Genomic DNA, 23,988 nt, shown 5'->3' on the forward strand with positions numbered 1-23,988 from the left:
TTCTAAATCCCAATTATTCTTTTACTCCAAGCACTTGAAAGTGCTAAGAAATGATATCTGCCTTATGCTAATTCAGAATGGTGCAGCAAGATGAGGAGGGCTGAACTGTTCTAAAGGGTCTCCTTAAATGATATCAAGTGACCCAGACCCACCTCACCTCTACTGATTCTGCTTCTAGACCTGTCTTTTCTCTGTCCACTTCTGCAACATTTGTGTCTTCAGATCCATCATCCCCATTTGTTGAACACTGTCTTTTTACTTCCTGTCCTGATCTTATTTCTGTAACCCAAGTATCCCAGGTTGCGTTTCCTCCTTACTATCAGCTCTGTTTTATATATTATTATTATTATTGTTATTATTATTATTTTTTTTTTTTTTTTTTTCCCGCATTTGCGAGGTAGCGCAAGGAAACAGACGAAAGAAATGGCCCAACCCACCCCCATACACATGTATATACATACGTCCACACACGCAAATATGCATACCTACACAGCTTTCCATGGTTTACCCCAGACGCTTCACATGCCTTGATTCAATCCACTGACAGCACGTCAACCCCGGTATACCACATCGCTCCAATTCACTCTATTCCTTGCCCTCCTTTCACCCTTCTGCATGTTCAGGCCCCGATCACACAAAATCTTTTTCACTCCATCTTTCCACCTCCAATTTGGTCTCCCTCTTCTCCTCGTTATTATTATTATTATTATTATTATTATTATTATTATTATTATTATTTATCCCTGGGGATGGGGAGAAAGAATACTTCCCACGTATTCCCTGCGTGTCGTAGAAGGCGACTAAAAGGGGAAGGAGTGGGGGGCTGGAAATCCTCCCCTCTCACTTTTTTTTTTAATTTTCCAAAAGAGGGAACAGCGAAGGGGCCCAGGTGAGGATATTCCCTCAAGGGCCCAGTCCTCTGTTCTCAACGCTACCTCGCTAATGCGGGAAATGGCGAATAGTATGAAAGAAAAAGAAAGATTATTATTATTATTATTATTATTATTATACTTAGTTGCTGTCTCCCACATTAGTGAGGTAGTGCAAGGAAACATACGAAAGAATGGCCCAAGTCACCCACATACACATGCATATGCACAAATGTCCACACATGCACATATACATACCTATACATTTCAACGTGCAAGGTTGCAAGAGGTGAAAAAAAGGGCAAATGAGAGTTGGGGTGAGAGAGTATCATTAAATTTTAGGGAGAATAAAAAGATGTTCTGGAAGGAGGTAAATAAAGTGCGTAAGACAAGGGAGCAAATGGGAACTTCAGTGAAGGGCGCAAATGGGGAGGTGATAACAAGTAGTGGTGATGTGAGAAGGAGATGGAGTGAGTATTTTGAAGGTTTGTTGAATGTGTTTGATGATAGAGTGGCAGATATAGGGTGTTTTGGTCGATGTGGTGTGCATAGTGAGAGGGTTAGGGAAAATGATTTGGTAAACAGAGAAGAGGTAGTGAAAGCTTTGCGGAAGATGAAAGATGGCAAGGCAGCAGGTTTGGATGGTATTGCAGTGGAATTTATTAAAAAAGGGGGTGACTGTATTGTTGACTGGTTGGTAAGGTTATTTAATGTATGTATGACTCATGGTGAGGTGCCTGAGGATTGGCGGAATGCGTGCATAGTGCCATTGTACAAAGGCAAAGGGGATAAGAGTGAGTGCTCAAATTACAGAGGTATAAGTTTGTTGAGTATTCCTGGTAAATTATATGGGAGGGTATTGATTGAGAGGGTGAAGGCATGTACAGAGCATCAGATTGGGGAAGAGCAGTGTGGTTTCAGAAGTGGTAGAGGATGTGTGGATCAGGTGTTTGCTTTGAAGAATGTATGTGAGAAATACTTAGAAAAGCAAATGGATTTGTATGTAGCATTTATGGATCTGGAGAAGGCATATGATAGAGTTGATAGAGATGCTCTGTGGAAGGTATTAAGAATATATGGTGTGGGAGGAAAGTTGTTAGAAGCAGTGAAAAGTTTTTATCGAGGATGTAAGGCATGTGTACGTGTAGGAAGAGAGGAAAGTGATTGGTTCTCAGTGAATGTAGGTTTGCGGCAGGGGTGTGTGATGTCTCCATGGTTGTTTAATTTGTTTATGGATGGGGTTGTTAGGGAGGTAAATGCAAGAGTGTTGGAAAGAGGGGCAAGTATGAAGTCTGTTGTGGATGAGAGAGCTTGGGAAGTGAGTCAGTTGTTGTTCGCTGATGATACAGCGCTGGTGGCTGATTCATATGAGAAACTGCAGAAGCTGGTGACTGAGTTTGGTAAAGTGTGTGGAAGAAGAAAGTTAAGAGTAAATGTGAATAAGAGCAAGGTTATTAGGTACAGTAAGGGTTGAGGGTCAAGTCAATTGGGAGGTGAGTTTGAATGGAGAAAAACTGGAGGAAGTGAAGTGTTTTAGATATCTGGGAGTGGATCTGGCAGCGGATGGAACCATGGAAGTGGAAGTGGATCATAGGGTGGGGGAGGGGGCGAAAATTCTGGGGGCCTTGAAGAATGTGTGGAAGTCGAGAACATTATCTCGGAAAGCAAAAATGGGTATGTTTGAAGGAATAGTGGTTCCAACAATGTTGTATGGTTGCGAGGCGTGGGCTATGGATAGAGTTGTGCGCAGGAGGATGGATGTGCTGGAAATGAGATGTTTGAGGACAATGTGTGGTGTGAGGTGGTTTGATCGAGTGAGTAACGTAAGGGTAAGAGAGATGTGTGGAAATAAAAAGAGCGTGGTTGAGAGAGCAGAAGAGGGTGTTTTGAAGTGGTTTGGGCACATGGAGAGAATGAGTGAGGAAAGATTGACCAAGAGGATATATGTGTCGGAGGTGGAGGGTACGAGGAGAAGAGGGAGACCAAATTGGAGGTGGAAAGATGGAGTGAAAAAGATTTTGTGTGATCGGGGCCTGAACATGCAGGAGGGTGAAAGGAGGGCAAGGAATAGAGTGAATTGGAGCGATGTGGTATACCGGGGTTGACGTGCTGTCCAGTGGATTGAATCAAGGCATGTGAAGCGTCTGGGGTAAACCATGGAAAGCTGTGTGGGTATGTATATTTGCGTGTGTGGATGTATGTATATACATGTGTATGGGGGTGGGTTGGGCCATTTCTTTCGTCTGTTTCCTTGCGCTACCTCGCAAACACGGGAGACAGCGACAAAGTAAAAAAAAAAAAAAAAAAAATGTTGTTGATCGAGTGGTAAGGATTTTCACTTTATGTACAGACCATGGTGAGGTTCCAGAGGATTAGCAGATTGCATATATAGCACCATTGTATAACGGCAAGGGATGTAAAGGTAAGTGTTGAAACAACAGAGGAATGAGTTTGTCAAGTGTAACTGGTAAGTTGTATGGGAGTGAAGTGATTGAGAGGGTGAAGGCAAGTACAGAGCATTAGACTGGAAAAGAACTCAAACTCAAAGACCAGCTTTGCAGTTTCTCACTCATATCTGCCACCAGCACCTTGTCATTAGCAAACAACATCTGACCCACTTCCAAGTCCCCCACCCCCAGTCGACTGCATATTTGCTCCTCTCTCCAAGCCCCTTACATTTATTTATCCTATGGGAAGAAATAAAGGCAGACAGTATGAATTATGTATATACATGTGTATGGGGGTGCGTTGGGCCATTTCTTTCGTCTGTTTCCTTACGCTACCTCGCAAATGCGGGAGACAGCGACAAAGCAAAATAAAAGAAAAACAAAAAATAAAAATTTTCTTATTTAGTATACCTAATTGATGTTTCCCGCATCAGCAAGGTAGCACCAGGAAACATGAAGAATGGCCCATCCACTCATATACGCATCTGTATATTGCAGTGTATCCCTGGGGATAGGGGAGAAATAATATTTCCCACATATTCCCTGTGTGTCATAGAAGGCGACTAAAAGGAAAGGGAGCGGGGGGGGCTGGAAATCCTCCCCTCTCGTTTTTAATTTTCTGAAAGAAGGAACAGAGAAGGGCACTAAGTGAGGATATTTCCTCAAAGGCTCAGTCCTCTGTTCTTAACGCTACCTCGCTAATGCGAGAAATGGCAAATAGTATGGGGGAAAAAAATCAAGGTATAAGATTTTACAATTGCTATATTGATAAGTATTTTTCTGTCAGTGACAGCCATATATGGGAGTGAAGTTCAATTCATATGGCAGAGAAAGCTAAAGTTGAGGTAGTCTTGAAGGGAAGAAGTATTTTAAGTGCAGTGACAGCTCTGGTCAATGGATAAGATTTAAGCATAGAATTTGTAAAGAACTTGCATAAATGAATCCTTGTCTTAACTCAAATATGTTGATGTAAAAGCCAAGTTTGTATAGGTCAGGATGGGGATAGGGGAGAAAGAATACTTCCCACATATTCCCTGCGTGTCGTAGAAGGCGACTAAAAGGGAAGGGAGCGGGGGGCTGGAAATCCTCCCCTCTCATTTTTAATTTTCTGAAAGAAGGAACAGAGAAGAGTGCCAAGTGAGGATATTCCCTCAAAGGCTCAGTTCTCTGTTTTTAACGCTACCTCGCTAATGCGGGAAATGGCATATAGCATGGGGAAAAAAATCAAGGTATAAAATTTTACAATCGCTGTATTGATAACTATTTTTTCTGTCAGTGACAGCTATATATGGGAGTGAAGTTCAATTCATATGGCAGAGAAAGCTAAAGTTGAGGTAGTCTTGAAGGGAAGAAGTATTTTAAGTGCAGTGACAGCTCTGGTCAATGGATAAGATTTAAGTATAGAATTTGCAAAGAACTTGCATAAAGGAATCCTTATCTTAACTTAGATATGTTGATGTAAAAGCCAAGTTCATATAGGTCAGGATGGATAGAAATGAGGTCAGTAGAAATTGGTCACTTGAATGAAATAGTTGGAATTAGAAGGATAGATAAAGGATGAATATATGGGAAGAGTATGCTTGTAACGAAATCATTTAAAGGTATGTGGATGTAAGTCTTATTGGCTGGTTTGGTCTTACAGATGGTAGACTTGTCAAGAATATATATAGAATGTAGCTGTTAAGGCAGTGGTCATTCTTGTCACCCATTCTCTTTTTCTGAATGCTGATGTGTAGCACATGAATCCTCTTTTATGGTAGGGAGATGAACATGCAGATTCATTCATCAGGTGATTTTTTTTTATTTACAGTTAATTCATCAACATATCATTTGGAGATGGTCAGAAACTGAATATATTAGCAAATTTTATCTGCCTCACTCAAATGCAAAAGTGTCGGAAAGATTATATTTGATTTGATGAATAACTGTGAGACTTACTTACAAGTAATGATTTTCACCTATATTATTCTTGCAGTGAGAAAAAGATGACATCATTTGATTTGATATAGAAATTATTTTCAGCAGAAGTATTATTATTCTTGTAATGAGAAAAAGATGACATCATTTGTTCTAATTTAGAAATTATTTTCAACAGAAGGAGTTATCTGTGGCACGACTGCAGCTACAGTTGTTGGAAAAGAATAAACCAGAGGCATCTTTACCGTCGCCCATTATCTCTCCTCGCAAAAAGAAATCTGGTGAGTTAATGCTGTCTATATATCATCATTAGGATTGTAGAAATATAAGAAAGGTAGGCACCCTCGAATCAGGAAGCCTAGATTTCAGGATGGTTAGTACTGGCTAGAAAATGGACAAACACTTCAGTGATTGTCATGTTGCCTCTCATGCCTCTCATGCTTGTTTTTTCTTTCTGACTACAAATGAGTTGTTCAACATGAACCTGAAACACTTAATCTGTCTCACAAGACACTTAACAGCATGTGATTCACATGGGTATATATTCTAAATCCCAATTATTCTTTTACTCCAAGCACTTGAAAGTGCTAAGAAATGATATCTGCCTTATGCTAATTCAGAATGGTGCAGCAAGATGAGGAGGGCTGAACTGTTCTAAAGGGTCTCCTTAAATGATATCAAGTGACCCAGACCCACCTCACCTCTACTGATTCTGCTTCTAGACCTGTCTTTTCTCTGTCCACTTCTGCAACATTTGTGTCTTCAGATCCATCATCCCCATTTGTTGAACACTGTCTTTTTACTTCCTGTCCTGATCTTATTTCTGTAACCCAAGTATCCCAGGTTGCGTTTCCTCCTTACTATCAGCTCTGTTTTATATATTATTATTATTATTGTTATTATTATTATTTTTTTTTTTTTTTTTTTCCCGCATTTGCGAGGTAGCGCAAGGAAACAGACGAAAGAAATGGCCCAACCCACCCCCATACACATGTATATACATACGTCCACACACGCAAATATGCATACCTACACAGCTTTCCATGGTTTACCCCAGACGCTTCACATGCCTTGATTCAATCCACTGACAGCACGTCAACCCCGGTATACCACATCGCTCCAATTCACTCTATTCCTTGCCCTCCTTTCACCCTCCTGCATGTTCAGGCCCCGATCACACAAAATCTTTTCACTCCATCTTTCCACCTCCAATTTGGTCTCCCTCTTCTCCTCGTTATTATTATTATTATTATTATTATTATTATTATTATTATTATTATTTATCCCTGGGGATGGGGAGAAAGAATACTTCCCACGTATTCCCTGCGTGTCGTAGAAGGCGACTAAAAGGGGAAGGAGTGGGGGGCTGGAAATCCTCCCCTCTCACTTTTTTTTTTAATTTTCCAAAAGAGGGAACAGCGAAGGGGCCCAGGTGAGGATATTCCCTCAAGGGCCCAGTCCTCTGTTCTCAACGCTACCTCGCTAATGCGGGAAATGGCGAATAGTATGAAAGAAAAAGAAAGATTATTATTATTATTATTATTATTATTATACTTAGTTGCTGTCTCCCACATTAGTGAGGTAGTGCAAGGAAACATACGAAAGAATGGCCCAAGTCACCCACATACACATGCATATGCACAAATGTCCACACATGCACATATACATACCTATACATTTCAACGTGCAAGGTTGCAAGAGGTGAAAAAAAGGGCAAATGAGAGTTGGGGTGAGAGAGTATCATTAAATTTTAGGGAGAATAAAAAGATGTTCTGGAAGGAGGTAAATAAAGTGCGTAAGACAAGGGAGCAAATGGGAACTTCAGTGAAGGGCGCAAATGGGGAGGTGATAACAAGTAGTGGTGATGTGAGAAGGAGATGGAGTGAGTATTTTGAAGGTTTGTTGAATGTGTTTGATGATAGAGTGGCAGATATAGGGTGTTTTGGTCGATGTGGTGTGCATAGTGAGAGGGTTAGGGAAAATGATTTGGTAAACAGAGAAGAGGTAGTGAAAGCTTTGCGGAAGATGAAAGATGGCAAGGCAGCAGGTTTGGATGGTATTGCAGTGGAATTTATTAAAAAAGGGGGTGACTGTATTGTTGACTGGTTGGTAAGGTTATTTAATGTATGTATGACTCATGGTGAGGTGCCTGAGGATTGGCGGAATGCGTGCATAGTGCCATTGTACAAAGGCAAAGGGGATAAGAGTGAGTGCTCAAATTACAGAGGTATAAGTTTGTTGAGTATTCCTGGTAAATTATATGGGAGGGTATTGATTGAGAGGGTGAAGGCATGTACAGAGCATCAGATTGGGGAAGAGCAGTGTGGTTTCAGAAGTGGTAGAGGATGTGTGGATCAGGTGTTTGCTTTGAAGAATGTATGTGAGAAATACTTAGAAAAGCAAATGGATTTGTATGTAGCATTTATGGATCTGGAGAAGGCATATGATAGAGTTGATAGAGATGCTCTGTGGAAGGTATTAAGAATATATGGTGTGGGAGGAAAGTTGTTAGAAGCAGTGAAAAGTTTTTATCGAGGATGTAAGGCATGTGTACGTGTAGGAAGAGAGGAAAGTGATTGGTTCTCAGTGAATGTAGGTTTGCGGCAGGGGTGTGTGATGTCTCCATGGTTGTTTAATTTGTTTATGGATGGGGTTGTTAGGGAGGTAAATGCAAGAGTGTTGGAAAGAGGGGCAAGTATGAAGTCTGTTGTGGATGAGAGAGCTTGGGAAGTGAGTCAGTTGTTGTTCGCTGATGATACAGCGCTGGTGGCTGATTCATATGAGAAACTGCAGAAGCTGGTGACTGAGTTTGGTAAAGTGTGTGGAAGAAGAAAGTTAAGAGTAAATGTGAATAAGAGCAAGGTTATTAGGTACAGTAAGGTTGAGGGTCAAGTCAATTGGGAGGTGAGTTTGAATGGAGAAAAACTGGAGGAAGTGAAGTGTTTTAGATATCTGGGAGTGGATCTGGCAGCGGATGGAACCATGGAAGTGGAAGTGGATCATAGGGTGGGGGAGGGGGCGAAAATTCTGGGGGCCTTGAAGAATGTGTGGAAGTCGAGAACATTATCTCGGAAAGCAAAAATGGGTATGTTTGAAGGAATAGTGGTTCCAACAATGTTGTATGGTTGCGAGGCGTGGGCTATGGATAGAGTTGTGCGCAGGAGGATGGATGTGCTGGAAATGAGATGTTTGAGGACAATGTGTGGTGTGAGGTGGTTTGATCGAGTGAGTAACGTAAGGGTAAGAGAGATGTGTGGAAATAAAAAGAGCGTGGTTGAGAGAGCAGAAGAGGGTGTTTTGAAGTGGTTTGGGCACATGGAGAGAATGAGTGAGGAAAGATTGACCAAGAGGATATATGTGTCGGAGGTGGAGGGTACGAGGAGAAGAGGGAGACCAAATTGGAGGTGGAAAGATGGAGTGAAAAAGATTTTGTGTGATCGGGGCCTGAACATGCAGGAGGGTGAAAGGAGGGCAAGGAATAGAGTGAATTGGAGCGATGTGGTATACCGGGGTTGACGTGCTGCCAGTGGATTGAATCAAGGCATGTGAAGCGTCTGGGGTAAACCATGGAAAGCTGTGTGGGTATGTATATTTGCGTGTGTGGATGTATGTATATACATGTGTATGGGGGGGGGGTTGGGCCATTTCTTTCGTCTGTTTCCTTGCGCTACCTCGCAAACGCGGGAGACAGCGACAAGTATAAAAAAAAAAAAAAAAAAGTACATATACATATATACACATGTAGATATTCATACTTGCTGCCTTCATCCATTTCTGTTGCCACCCTGCCACACATGAAACAGCAAAAAAAAAAAAAAAAAAGAGTGCATGTGTGTAGTGCTAGGAAAAGACAACAAAGGCCATATTCACCCACACTGAGTCTGTAGCTGTCATGTGTAATGCACCGAAACCACAGATCCCTTTCCACATCCAAACCCCACAAAACTTTCCATGTTTTACCCCAGACGCTTCACATGCTTTGGGACAATCCATTGACAGCACGTCGACCCCCAGTATACCACATCGTTCCAATTCACTCTATTTCTTGCACACCTTTCACCCTCCTGTATGTTCAGGCCCCGATTGCTCAAAATCTTTTTCACTCCATCCTTCCACCTCCAATTTGGTCTCCCACTTCTCCTCGTTCCCTCCACCTCTGACACATATATCCTCTTTGTCAGTCTTCCCTCACTCATTCTATCCATGGGACCAAGCCATTTCAATACACCCTTTTCTGCTCTCTCTCAGCCACACTCTTCTTATTACCACACATCTCTCTTACCCTTTCATTATTTACTCGATCAAACCACCTCACACCACATATTGTCTTCAAACATCTCATTTTCAACACATTCACCCTCCTCCACACAACCTTATCTGTAGCCCATGCCTCACAACCATACAACATTGTTGGCACCACTATTCCTCCAAACACTCATTTTTGCTCTCCACACATTCTTCAATGCTCCCAGAACCTTCAGTCCCTCCCCCGCCCTGTGACTCACTTCTATGGTTCCATCCGCTACTAATTCCACTCCCAGATATCTAAAACACTTACTTCCTCCAGTTTTTTCTCCATTCAAACTTACTTCCCTATTAACTTGTCCCTCAAACCTACTAAACCTTGCTCTTCTTCACATCTACTCTCAGCTTTCTTCTTTCACACACTTTTCCAAACTCAGTCACCAACTTCTGCAGTTTCTCGCCCAAATCAGCCACCAGTGCTGTATCATCAGCGAACAACAACTGACTCAATTCCCAAGCCCTCTCATCCATAACAGACTGCATACTTGCCCCTCTCTCCAAAACTGTTGCATTCATCTCCCTAACAACCCCATCTATAAACAAATTAAACAACCATGGAGACATCACACACCCTTGCCGCAAACTGACATTCACTGAGAACCAATCACTTTCCTCTCTTTCTACTCATGCACAAGCCTTACATCCTTGGTAAAAAAATTTCACTGCTGCTTGCAACTTACATCCAACACCATATACTCTTAATGCCTTCCTCAAAGCATCTCTATCAACTCTTATCATATGCTTTCTCCAGATCCATAAATGCTGTATACAAATCCATTTGTTTTTCCAAGTATTTCTCACATACATTCTTCAAAGCAAACACCTGATCCACACATCCTCTACCACTCCTGAAACCACACTGCTTCCATGATTCCATCCATTGCTAAATCCACTCCCAGATTGCATACTCTGTATGCAATCTGATGAAAGATTATCATTGTCAGGTAATTTGGGATCATCTGCCTGGTCATCTTAGTCTAGCCAAAGTCCTCTCAGTTTCCTTCCAAGAAAACTCTGAAAATGTGTTGTCTTTGGCTTGGCTAGATGATGCCTGACTAGGGAGAAATTGTCGTTCATTGCCACCTCGTCCACCACTCATGGTTGATACAGGACCCTGAAATAGAAGCACAAAATATGATGTGTAAATATCCATCCACAGGAGTCACCTGGCTTGCATAGATATCCGTCAGGTGTAGTTAAGGAGTTAAGGGTCATTGCATAATACAATAAAGAAGAATTAGAACAATAGAAATGTTGATAATATACTTTATAACACACTTACTTCAGTGGTGGATGCAAGGTCTTCATGGTTTTCTGCACTCAACTTCTCTTGATGAATCGAGGAGTTCCTCCACTCCCACCCATTGCACGTCATTAAAACCTTCTGCTTTGTAATGTAAAGATAGTGGCCTCTGCCTCAGCTTTCTTAAGGCAATCGATAGGTATCTTTTGGATTTGACAAATACCTTTGTTCAGTGATGATGATGATGTTTAGATCTGATAAACCTTCATTGTGGAACTTTGAGTATTTCTTTGTCAGAAAATATGGTATAGAAAAGGGGGGGTCAGTTTTCAGTGAGGGAAGAACCTTCCTTTAGTTCTCCTCTTGCTTTCCAACAGCCCCATCCTCATGAGGTTATGCTCTCAGATGCTCAAAGGGTTCTGACCACCCATACGTGAGAAATGTTGGATTTTGAAGGATGAAAGACCGTTTATCTACCATGTGCAGAGGCCTCTGAGTATCCACTTCTTTTCCATTCCCTTTCTTTACATCTTTGATGTATGAAATAAACCATATTCTTTGGTCAAGGCAGTATCAGGCCCAAGTCACTAGAGATTGCCAGATGTCACCCCAATCTGCCCAGTAATGTCATATACTATGACTGGTTGCTACATGGTCATTGAATACTGTGAACAAACATCTGTTGGCTGAAAAAGTTTTATGATCATTAGAAGAGTGAATTGTTATGGGTATGATTAATCTAAGGGGATGAAACTATTTACTCTTTTAACCCAGCCATCAAGTAAGTGTTATCTGAATTCTGTGAACAGAAGCATCTGTTGGCTGAAAAAGTTTTATTACCATCAGAAGAGTGAACTGTTATAGGTATGATTAACTTAAAGGGATGTAACTATCTTACTGTTTTAACCCAGCCATCAAATAAGTAGTATCTCAGATGCTCATAGAGCTCTTTTTATGGTAGAGATGTTTTCCATCCATTCTGAACCAATGATTGTAAGCTATTTTTACCTGTACATCATTTATGATGATCCTTGTATTTGACATAAAATGATACATGCTGAGTTTTCAAAAAAGTAGCTTTGTCATTGATTGAGTGTCTACATGCATTTCCTTTCTCTATTCAGTATCAGATTCATCAGCATCCCAGATGTCACCAGCAGGAGGTATCCAACTTCCATCGGACTCTTCACACTTGGTCCAGCCTTCCCCACCACCTGACACCACAGCTGTCCCTAACAAAAGTCCTGTATCCACAAAGTCTCCCGCAGCAGCCAAAACATCATCAAAGACAACGTCCACAAAAAAATCTTCAAAGAACAAGAATAAGAAAATTGTTTGCATTTGTCGAACACCATTTGATGATACAAAGTAAGTTAGTGCTTATCCAGTAAAATAGCTTGGTTCATGAGGTATAATTCTTACACGTATTTATTTATGATTTATTTAAAGAGCATATGATAACTAGGAATATTGTGGAGGGAACAAGAACAAGCAGGATACCAAATTGGAAGTGGGAGGATGAAGTGAAAAGATTTTGAGCTTTTGGGACCAGAACATGTAGGAGAGTGAAAGGCGTTCACGGAAGAGTGATTTGGAATGATGTGGTATACTGGGGTTGACATGCTGTCCATGGACTGAACCAGAGCATGTGAAACATTTGGGGTAAACCATGGAAAAGTCTGTGAGGCCTGGATGTGGATAGGGAGCTGTGGTTTCGGTGCATTACACATGACAGCTAGAGACTGAGTGTGGACAAATGTGGCCTTTTTTGTCTGTTTTCCTGGCACTACCTTGCTGAAGCACAGGGCAGCGATGATGTTTCCTGTGGGGCGGGTTGGTGCCGGGAATGGATTGAAGGCAAGCAAGTATGAATATGTACCTATGTGTATGTGTATGTATATGTTATTTTATTCATTTTGCTTTGTCGCTGTCTCCCACATTAGCGAGGTAGAGCAAGGAAACAGACGAAAGAAATGGCCCAACCCACCCACATACACATGTATATACATACACGTACACACACGCAAATATACATACCTATACATCTCAATGTATACATACATATACACACACACACATATACATATATACACATGTACATAATTCATACTGTCTGCTTTTATTCATTCCCATCGCCACCCCGCCACACATGAAATAACAATCCCCTCCCCCTCATGTGTGCGAGGTAGCGCTAGGAAAAGACAACAAAGGCCACATTCGTTCACACTCAGTCTCTAGCTGTCATGTAATAATGCACCGTAACCACAGCTCCCTTTCCACATCCAGGCCCCACAGATCTTTCCATGGTTTACCCCAGACGCTTCACATACCCTGATTCAATCCATTGACAGCACATCGACCCTGGTTTACCACATCGTTCCAATTCACTGTATTCCTTGCACGCCTTTCACCCTCCCGCATGTTCAGGGGCTGATCACTCAAAATCTTTTTCACTCCATCTTTCCACCTCCAATTTGGTCTCCCACTTCTCCTCGTTCCCTCCATCTCTGACACATATATCCTCTTTGTCAATCTTTCCTCACTCATTCTCTCCATGCGACCAAACCATTTCAAAACACCCTCTTCTGCTCTCTCAGTCACACTCTTTTTATTACCACACATCTCTCTTACCCTATTATTACTTACTCGATCAAACCATCTCACACCCCATATTGTCCTCATACATCTCATTTCCAGCACATCCATCCTCCTCCGCACAACTCTATCCATAGCCCACGCCTCGCAACCATATAACATTGTTGGAACCACTGTTCCTTCAAACATACCCATTTTTGCTTTCCGAGATAATGTTCTCGACTTCCACATATTTTTCAACGCTCCCAGAACTTTTGCCCACTCCCCCACCCTATGATTCACTTCTGCTTCCATGGTTCCATCCGCTGCCAAATCCACTCCCAGATATCTAAAACACTTCTTCCTCCAGTTTTTCTCCATTTAAACTTACCTCCCAATTGACTTGACCCTCAACCCTACTGTACCTAATAACCTTGCTCTTATTCACATTCACTCTCAGCTTTCTTCTTTCACACACTTTACCAAACTCAGTCACTAGCTTCTGCAGTTTCTCACATGAATCAGCCACCAGTGTTGTATCATCAGTGAACAACAACTGACTCACTTCCCAAGCTCTCACATCCACAACAGACTGCATACTTGCCCCTCTCTCCAGAACTCTTTGCATTCACCTCCCGAACAACCCCATCCATAAACAAATTAAACAACCATGGAGACATTACACACCCCTGCTGCAAACCTACATTCACTGAGAACCAATCACTTTCCTCTCTTCCTACACGTACACATGCCTTACATCCTCGATAAAAACTTTTCACTGCTTCTAACAACTTACCTCCCACACCATATATTCTTAATACCTTCCACAGAGCATCTGTATCAACTCTTATCATATGCTTTCTCCAGATCCATAAATGCTACATACAAATCCATTTGCTTTTCTAAGTATTTCTCACATACATTCTTCAAAGCAAACACCTGATCCACACATCCTCTACCACTTATGAAACCACACTGCTCTTCCCCAGTCTGATGCTCTGTACATTCCTTCACCCTCTCAGTCAATACCCTCCCATATAATTTCCCAGGAATACTAAACAAACTTATACCTCTGTAATTTGAGCACTCACTTTTATCCCCTTTGCCTTTGTACAATGGCACTATGCAAGCATTCTGCCAATCCTCAGGCACCTCACCATGAGACATACATACATTAAATAACCTTACCAACCAGTTAACAATACAGTCACCCCCTTTTTTAATAAATTCTACTGCAATACCATCCAAACCCGCTGCCTTGCCGGCTTTCATCTTCCGCAAAGCTTTTACTACCTCTTTTCTGTTTACCAAATCATTTTCCCTAACCCTCTCACTTTGCACACCACCTCAACCAAAACACCCTATATCTGCCACTCTATCATCAAACACATTCGGCAAACCTTCAAAATACTCACTCCATCTCCTTCTCACATCACCACTACTTGTTATCACCTCCCCATTAGCCCCCTTCACTGAAGTTCCCATTTGCTCCCTTGTCTTATGCACTTTATTTACTTCCTTCTAAAACCTCTTTTTACTCTCCCTAAAATTTAATGATACTCTCTCACCCCAACTCTGATTTGCCCCCTTTTTCACCTCTTACACCTATCTTTTGACCTCCTGCCTCTTTCTTTTATACATCTCCCACTCATTTGCATTATTTCCTTGCAAAACTCGTCCAAATGCCTCTCTCTTCTCTTTCACTAATAATCTTACTTTTTCATCCCACCACTCACTACCCTTTCTAATCTGCCCACCTCCCAAGCTTCTCATGCCACAAGCATCTTTTGCGCAAGTTATCACTGCTTCCCAAAATACATCCCATTCCTCCCCCACTCCCCTTACGTCCTTAGTTCTCACATTTTTCCATTCTGTACTCGGTCTCTCCTGAGACTTTATGTACAGGAAGGTGAGAGGTTGTTTATGTACAGGAAGGTGAGAGGTATGCAAGGAGTAGAGTGAATTGGATCATTGTGGTATACCATGGTCGATGTGCTGTCAGTGGACTGAACCAGGGCATGTGAAGCACTTAGGGTAAACCATGGAAAGGTCTGTAGGGCCTGGATGTGGATAGAGAACTGTAGTTTCGGTGCATTATACATGACTGCAAGAGACTGAGTGTGAACGAATGTGGCCTTTTTTGTCTGTTTTCCTGGCGCTACCTCGCTGACGCTGAAGCAGGGGTTAGCGATGCTATTTCCTGTGTGGCGGGGTAGCAACAGAATGGATGAAGGCAAGCAAGTATACTCTCATTACTATAGGTAACTATTAACAGTGTTGCTACCAAATTTGTTTTATCATGATTCTTTTTTTTTCTATCTTATATGATGTTGGGAATAATATTATTTTGCTTTAATTCTGTCCTTTTATATATACATAAACTTTGTATGTAACATCTGTATCATATATGTAACAGCAGAAGCAGGGAAATTTTGGCTTTGGCATCAGCATTACACAGCTTATGCAATGCCTTGCTCCGTTGTGCCTGGAGGGCAGCTAAGCATGATTTGTCCTATGAAGGCATTCTGAACCCATATACCCTCCTTCCTTACCCTAACTCAGAACTTAGCTATGGACTTGTAGTAGGAAATCCAAGATTGTAAATATATGGATGGAGAGGTTACCCAGGCTCTTTATACATACAGATGGAGTGGTTAAAGGGTTAATTACTTAAATGCAGTGAGGGAGGTGGTTTTTAGCTGGTGGACATTTTTTCAGTGAAATTAATAAGGTTTTTCCAGTGTAATTAGTTTTTGTTCCACAGATTCTGACAAAATAGTTTTTCAGTTTGTTGTCAAATGATGTATTTGTTTTTGTTATCTTTCAACAGGTTTTATGTTGGGTGTGATCTCTGTGGAAATTGGTTTCATGGAGATTGTGTGGGTATCACTGAAGCAATGAGCCGTAGCATGACTGAATATGTTTGTGATGATTGTGCAAATGCTAAGCTCAACAAAGAACTTTTCTGCTTTTGTCGACAGGTGAGTATTGCAAAAACATTTATCACCTTGTACATGATTGCGCTTTGCTCACAAACTTTATTACTCAGTCTGACAGGTTGGCTAACCATTACAAGCTCCTTTATTTTTGTCTAGACATTGAGTTGAACTTCACTCAGGTGGCATCCCCTTGTAACAGGTGTTTAGTGATGATTTTTTTTCCCCAGTTTATTGGTAGTATGATTACAGATCACCACTCAAAAACAGTTCTGTTTTCACATGACAAGCATCAGAGACTCAGCAAAATATAACCTTTGAAATTTAAGATGCACAAAGGCCAATAAGAGAAAACAGTGTGAACACTTATGGCGCAAAATTGTTCATTACATTATCTTCATCTGTTAGAATGCTGAGGATTGTTCTGTGGAGAAATTTAAAAAGGGCCACATTCATACCAACACAGTGTCTGAGACCAACTGAGGTATGGTAGACATATAGGCTTTTGGGCCAGGACCTCTGACAGTTAAGTTAACAGCTTGGTCCCACATTGAACTGTTTGCTTAGGAAAGTCACTGATGAAGCCATTGTAAGGTATATGTAATTCTTCTCTTCCCCAAAGCCAACAGTTAGGTGAATATATCTCCAGTTCAGGCTGTACTTGACTTCATTTTGTGCTTGATATTGATTTTCCATCTGGAGTGCATTTCTAAATGTTCTTCATATGAGGTTGAAGAGAATATGCTCACTGTTGTGATTGTCTCTGATGTACAGTAGTTATTCAGCTTGAAGATGTAAATGAGCAAGTGTTCCTTGTTTGTGTTTTGACTTTGAAAATGTTTGTTTCTTTCGTTTTTGGTCTGTTCCCTGGCATGGAGATACATTTTATAGAAAGACTAAGATTCAACTTCTTGTTTGGCGAGAAGGCAACAGCCCTTGCTCACCCTTTACAAATGACTCAAAGGTATTCATACCTAATGCTCATCTAAATAGGGTTCGTTCTTTGCCATTCAATAACTGCCACTAGGATGACATCATTTAACATACTTCCTACTACCTATTTATGCTTTCATCTGCAGTTATATCACCTCTTTAGCTCTTGTCTCGCCTCTGGTCTTTTAACTACCTCATTTACCACATCGGTAAACTTGAGCCTTACATAATAACTTTTTCCATTCGGTGTATAACTGTGTTAGTATGTGTAAAGGAAAGCTTCATTAGTGATCACTCCCTGTCATCGTGTTGTGTTCATTGACTTGTTGACATAGGAAGTTTTCTACCTATGCTCTGAAAACTTGTTTCCATGACTTCTTGTCAATATTGGAATCTAAATATCCCCCATCCTTCTCTGTATGAATGAAATACCCCACTATCAGTACTTTACCATTGCTGAGAAGTATATGTTTCAATGCTTCCAATACCATCTTGATTATTTTTACTTTGTTATATGTATATTGATATGCATATACATTTTCCTTTCTCATTCATGTTCATTTTTTGTTTTCATAAAAGTGAGGTAGTGCTAGGAATAGATGAAGAATTGGCCTCATCACTCACACCCACCCTCCAGCTCTGAAGTATAATATAGCACCTACCCACAACCAGGCTTTATTGATCTTTCTGTGGTTTCCCCCTGAATACTTCATATACCCTAGTTTAGTCCACTGACAGCATATCATCCCATGTATACTACATAAAATGAATTCCATCTAGCCCTTGCACATCTTCCACCCTTCTGTATGTTCAGGCTTAGAGCATTCAAAGTCTTATTCACCCAATCCTTCCATCACCAATTCGGTCTCTCCCTTCTCTTTGTCTGCTCCACTTCTGTCACACGTATCCTCATCAATCTGTTGTCACTCATTCTCTCCATATGTCCAAACCTTTTCAGCATGTCCTTTTCAGTTCTCTCAAACATACTCTTCTTATTCCTGCCCCTTTCTACTACCATATCATGCCCTATTCAGTCAACCCTTTTCACACCATATATTGCCCCTAAGCATTTCTTTTCCAAAATATTTACCCTCTTCCATATTTTTTTCATCTAAGATCCCATGTAGAGTATCCACATAATACCATTGGGACTGCTGTACTATCACGTGTTCATCATTACCCCCCACTGACAGTGACCTCTTTGTACACATTCTCCTCCTGACCTTAACCTCCTAACCCTTCCTTCATCTTATTTAAGCTTCCCTGGTTCTGTTTGCTGTCATGTCCACCCCCAGATATCTGAAATGCCCCTCTTCCTTCAGATTTTCTCCATTCATACTCACACATCAATTGTCTCTTTCCAGTGCAAACCAAATAACCTTGCTTGAAATTGCATTTGCTCTCAATTTTTCCTTTCACACACACCAAGTAGGAAACCAAATTGGATTGGTGGCAGGAATATATGAGTTCAAAACCAGATCAAAACAGGATAACCAGAGCAAGTTTGGATTGGAACCACGAGTGGATAGACTATGTCACCAGCAGTAAGGCATCTAACCAATGGAACCCCCCCCCCCCCCTTATTCTTTTCCCAGAAGACCAAATATGAAAAGTCCTTGCTGAAATACAAATAGAATAACAGAAAATAAAGCAACAGGATTAAGAATCCCTTTAAACACTGGTTATGAATTAAGTCCATTATGAATTAAATGGGAACTTCAGTGAAGGGCGCAAATGGGGAGGTGATAACAAGTAGTGGTGATGTGAGAAGGAGATGGAGTGAGTATTTTGAAGGTTTGTTGAATGTGTTTGATGAGAGTGGTAGATATAGGGTGTTTTGGTCGAGGTGGTGTGCAAAGTGAGAGGGTTAGGGAAAATGATTTGGTAAACAAAGAAGAGGTAGTAAAAGTTTTGCGGAAGATGAAAGCCGGCAAGGCAGCAGGTTTGGATGGTATTGCAGTGGAATTTATTAAAAAAGGGGGTGACTGTATTATTGACTGGTTGGTAAGGTTATTTAATGTATGTATGACTCATGGTGAGGTGCCTGAGGATTGGCGGAATGCGTGCATAGTGCCATTGTACAAAGGCAAAGGGGATAAGAGTGAGTGCTCAAATTACAGAGGTATAAGTTTGTTGATGGAGTGAAAAAGATTTTGTGTGATCGGGGCCTGAACATGCAGGAGGGTGAAAGGAGGGCAAGGAATAGAGTGAATTGGAGCGATGTGGTATACAGGGGTTGACGTGCTGTCAGTGGATTGAATCAAGGCATGTGAAGCGTCTGGGGTAAACCATGGAAAGCTGTGTAGGTATGTATATTTGCGTGTGTGGACGTGTGTATGTACATGTGTATGGGGGGGGGTTGGGCCATTTCTTTCGTCTGTTTCCTTGCGCTACCTTGCAAACGCGGGAGACAGCGACAAAGTATAAAAAAAAAAAAAAAAAAAAAAAAAAAAAGTTTGTTGATTATTCCTGGTAAATTATATGGGATGGTATTGATTGAGAGGGTGAAGGCATGTACAGAGCATCAGATTGGGGAAGAGCAGTGTGGTTTCAGAAGTGGTAGAGGATGTGTGGATCAGGTGTTTGCTTTGAAGAACGTATGTGAGAAATACTTAGAAAAGCAAATGGATTTGTATGTAGCATTTATGGATCTGAAGAAGGCATATGATAGAGTTGATAGAGATGCTCTGTGGAAGGTATTAAGAATATATGGTGTGGGAGGCAAGTTGTTAGAAGCAGTGAAAAGTTTTTATCGAGGATGTAAGGCATGTGTACGTGTAGGAAGAGAGGAAAGTGATTGGTTCTCAGTGAATGTAGGTTTGCGGCAGGGGTGTGTGATGTCTCTATGGTTGTTTGATTTGTTTATGGATGGGGTTGTTAGGGAGGTGAATGCAAGAGTTTTGGAAAGAGGGGCAAGTATGAAGTCTGTTGGGGATGAGAGAGCTTGGGAAGTGAGTCAGTTGTTGTTCGCTGATGATACAGCGCTGGTGGCTGATTCATGTGAGAAACTGCAGAAGCTGGTGACTGAGTTTGGTAAAGTGTGTGAAAGAAGAAAGTTGAGAGTAAATGTGAATAAGAGCAAGGTTATTAGGTACAGTAGGGTTGAGGGTCAAGTCAATTGGGAGGTAAGTTTGAATGGAGAAAAACTGGAGGAAGTAAAGTGATTTAGATATCTGGGAGTGGATCTGGCAGCGGATGGAACCATGGAAGCGGAAGTGGATCATAGGGTGGGGGAGGGGGCAAAAATCCTGGGAGCCTTGAAGAATGTGTGGAAGTCGAGAACATTATCTCGGAAAGCAAAAATGGGTATGTTTGAAGGAATAGTGGTTCCAACAATGTTGTATGGTTGCGAGGCGTGGGCTATGGATAGAGTTGTGCGCAGGAGGATGGATGTGCTGGAAATGAGATGTTTGAGGACAATGTGTGGTGTAAGGTGGTTTGATCGAGTAAGTAACGTAAGGGTAAGAGAGATGTGTGGAAATAAAAAGAGCGTGGTTGAGAGAGCAGAAGAGGGTGTCTTGAAAGGGTTTGGGCACATGGAGAGAATGAGTGAGGAAAGATTGACCAAGAGGATATATGTGTCGGAGGTGGAGGGAACGAGGAGAAGTGGGAGACCAAATTGGAGGTGGAAAGATGGAGTGAAAAAGATTTTGTGTGATCGGGGCCTGAACATGCAGGAGGGTGAAAGGAGGGCAAGGAATAGAGTGAATTGGATCGATGTGGTATACCGGGGTTGACGTGCTGTCAGTGGGTTGAATCAGGGCACGTGAAGCGTCTGGGGTAAACCATGGAAAGCTGTGTAGGTATGTATATTTGCGTGTGTGGACGTATGTATATACATGTGTATGGGGGTGGTTTGGGCCATTTCTTTCGTCTGTTTCCTTGCGCTACCTCGCAAACGCGGGAGACAGTGACAAAGCAAAAAAAAAAAAAAGATGAATTAAATCCAGTTGAGAAATCAAGAAGCAAATTAGAAGTTAAAAATTGAGACACAAAGAATAAAGATCAAGAGACGACAGAGAAATTTGAAATAGCGAAGCCCTGCTAGATAGTACTTGTATATCTGTGTGTATCTGTATATAGGGTTGTGCGGAGGAGGGTGGATGTGTTGGAAATGAGATGCTTGAGGACAATATGTGGTGTGAGGTGGTTTGATCGAGTAAGTAATGAAAGAGTAAGAGAGATGTTGTGTGGTAATAAAAAGATTGTGGTTGAGAGAGCAGAAGAGGGTGTATTAAAATGGTTTGGTCACATGAAGAGAATGAGTGAGGAAAGATTGACTAAGAGGATATATGTGTCAGAGGTGGAGGGAACGAGGAGAAGTGGGAGACCAAATTGGAGGTGGAAGGATGGAGTGAAAAAGATTTTGAGCGATCAGAGCCTGAACATGCAGGAGGGTGAAAGGTGTGCAAGGAATAGAGTGAATAGCACTACCTTGCACACATGCAAGGGAAGGGGGATGCCATTTCATGTGGTGGGGTGGCGACGGGAATAGCTGAGGGCATCAAGTATGAATTATGTACATGTATTTTTGTATATGTCTGTGTATATATATGTATGTATACGTTGAAATGTATAGGTATGTATATGTGCGTGTGTGGATGTGTATGTGGGTGGATAGGGCCATTCTTTCCTCTGTTTCCTTGGGCTACGTCGCTAACGTGGGAGACAGCGACAAAGTATAATAAATGAATAGATGAAAATGAATATCTATTTGTCTAGCTATGTATCTGATTCCCATTTTCTTCGGGAACTCCCTCAAGGGGGCTCACAGCAAAAATCTCCATAGCTGGTGCTGCTTTTTAGCCTTAAGTGCCTCATCTTAACAGGGCACTGGCAGAAGGCAACTCTAGTTCAGGATATTGTGTTTTTTTTTGTTTTTTTTTTCCGGTCTCCCGCGTTTGCAAGGTAGCGCAAGGAAACAGACGAAAGAAATGGCCCAACCCACCCCCATACACAATGTATATACATACACGTCCACACACGCAAATATACATACCTATACATCTCATTGTACACATATATATACACACACAGACACATACATATATACCCATGCACACAATTCACACTGTCTACCTTTATTCATTCCCATCGCCACCTCGCCACACATGGAATACCATCCCCCTCCCCCCTCATGTGTGCGAGGTAGCACTAGGAAAAGACAACAAAGGCCCCATTCATTCACACTCAGTCTCTTGCTGTCATGCAATAATGCCCGAAACCACACCTCCCTTTCCACATCCAGGCCCCACACAACTTTCCATGTTTTACCCCAGATGCTTCACATGCCCTGATTCAATCCACTGACAGCACGTCAACCCCGGTATACCACATCGATCCAATTCACTCTATTCCTTGCCCTCCTTTCACCCTCCTGCATGTTCAGGCCCCGATCACACAAAATCTTTTTCACTCCATCTTTCCACCTCCAATTTGGTCTCCCACTTCTCCTCGTTCCCTCCACCTCCGACACATATATCCTCTTGGTCAATCTTTCCTCACTCATTCTCTCCATGTGCCCAAACCCTTTCAAAACACCCTCTTCTGCTCTCTCAACCACGCTCTTTTTATTTCCACACATCTCTCTTACCCTTACATTACTTACTCGATCAAACCACCTCACACCACACATTGTCCTCAAACATCTCATTTCCAGCTCATCCACCCTCCTGCGCACAACTCTATCCATAGCCCATGCCTCGCAACCATACAACATTGTTGGAACCACTATTCCTTCAAACATACCCATTTTTGCTTTCCGAGACAATGTTCTCGACTTCCACACATTCTTCAAGGCTCCCAGGATTTTCGCCCCCTCCCCCACCCAATGATTCACTTCCGCTTCCATGGTTCCATCCGCTGCCAGATCCACTCCTAGATATCTAAATCACTTTACTTCCTCCAGTTTTTCTCCATTCAAACTTACCTCCCAATTGACTTGACCCTCAACCCTACTGTACCTAATAACCTTGCTCTTATTCACATTTACTCTTAACTTTCTTCTTTCACACACCTTACCAAACTCAGTCACCAGCTTCTGCAGTTTCTCACATGAATCAGCCACTAGCGCTGTATCATCAGCGAACAACAACTGACTCACTTCCCAAGCTCTCTCATCCCCAACAGACTTCATACTTGCCCCTCTTTCCAAAACTCTTGCATTCACCTCCCTAACAACCCCATCCATAAACAAATTAAACAACCATAGAGACATCACACACCCCTGCCGCAAACCTACATTCGCTGAGAACCAATCACTTTCCTCACTTCCTACACGTACACATGCCTTACATCCTCGATAAAAACTTTTCACTGCTTCTAACAACTTGCCTCCCACACCATATATTCTTAATACCTTCCACAGAGCATCTCTATCAACTCTATCATATGCCTTCTCCAGATCCATAAATGCTACATACAAATCCATTTGCTTTTCTAAGTATTTCTCACATACGTTCTTCAAAGCAAACACCTGATCCACACATCCTCTACCACTTCTGAAACCACACTGCTCTTCCCCAATCTGGTGCTCTGTACATGCCTTCACCCTCTCAATCAATACCCTCCCATATAATTTACCAGGAATACTCAACAAACTTATATCTCTGTAATTTGAGCACTCACTTTTATCCCCTTTGCCTTTGTACAATGGCACTATGCACGCATTCCGCCAATCCTCAGGCACCTCACCATGAGTCATACATATATTAAATAACCTTACCAACCAGTCAACAATACAGTCACCCCCTTTTTTAATAAAT

General features: G+C 41.7%; 1 protein-coding gene across 1 annotated transcript in view; it reads left to right on the forward strand.

Moving 5' to 3' along the window:
- E(bx) (nucleosome-remodeling factor subunit NURF301 E(bx)) overlaps positions 1-23,988 on the forward strand; it is a 150,434-nt gene that overhangs the window by 119,812 nt on the left and 6,634 nt on the right. The window contains exons 19-20 of the mRNA XM_071657793.1: positions 11,906-12,149; positions 16,186-16,336. Coding sequence (XP_071513894.1) covers positions 11,906-12,149; positions 16,186-16,336 — 395 coding nt within the window. The remainder of the gene's footprint in view (positions 1-11,905; positions 12,150-16,185; positions 16,337-23,988) is intronic.

The sequence above is a fragment of the Panulirus ornatus genome, chromosome 65, assembly GCF_036320965.1.
Source record: "Panulirus ornatus isolate Po-2019 chromosome 65, ASM3632096v1, whole genome shotgun sequence".
Lineage (NCBI taxonomy): Eukaryota > Metazoa > Arthropoda > Malacostraca > Decapoda > Palinuridae > Panulirus > Panulirus ornatus.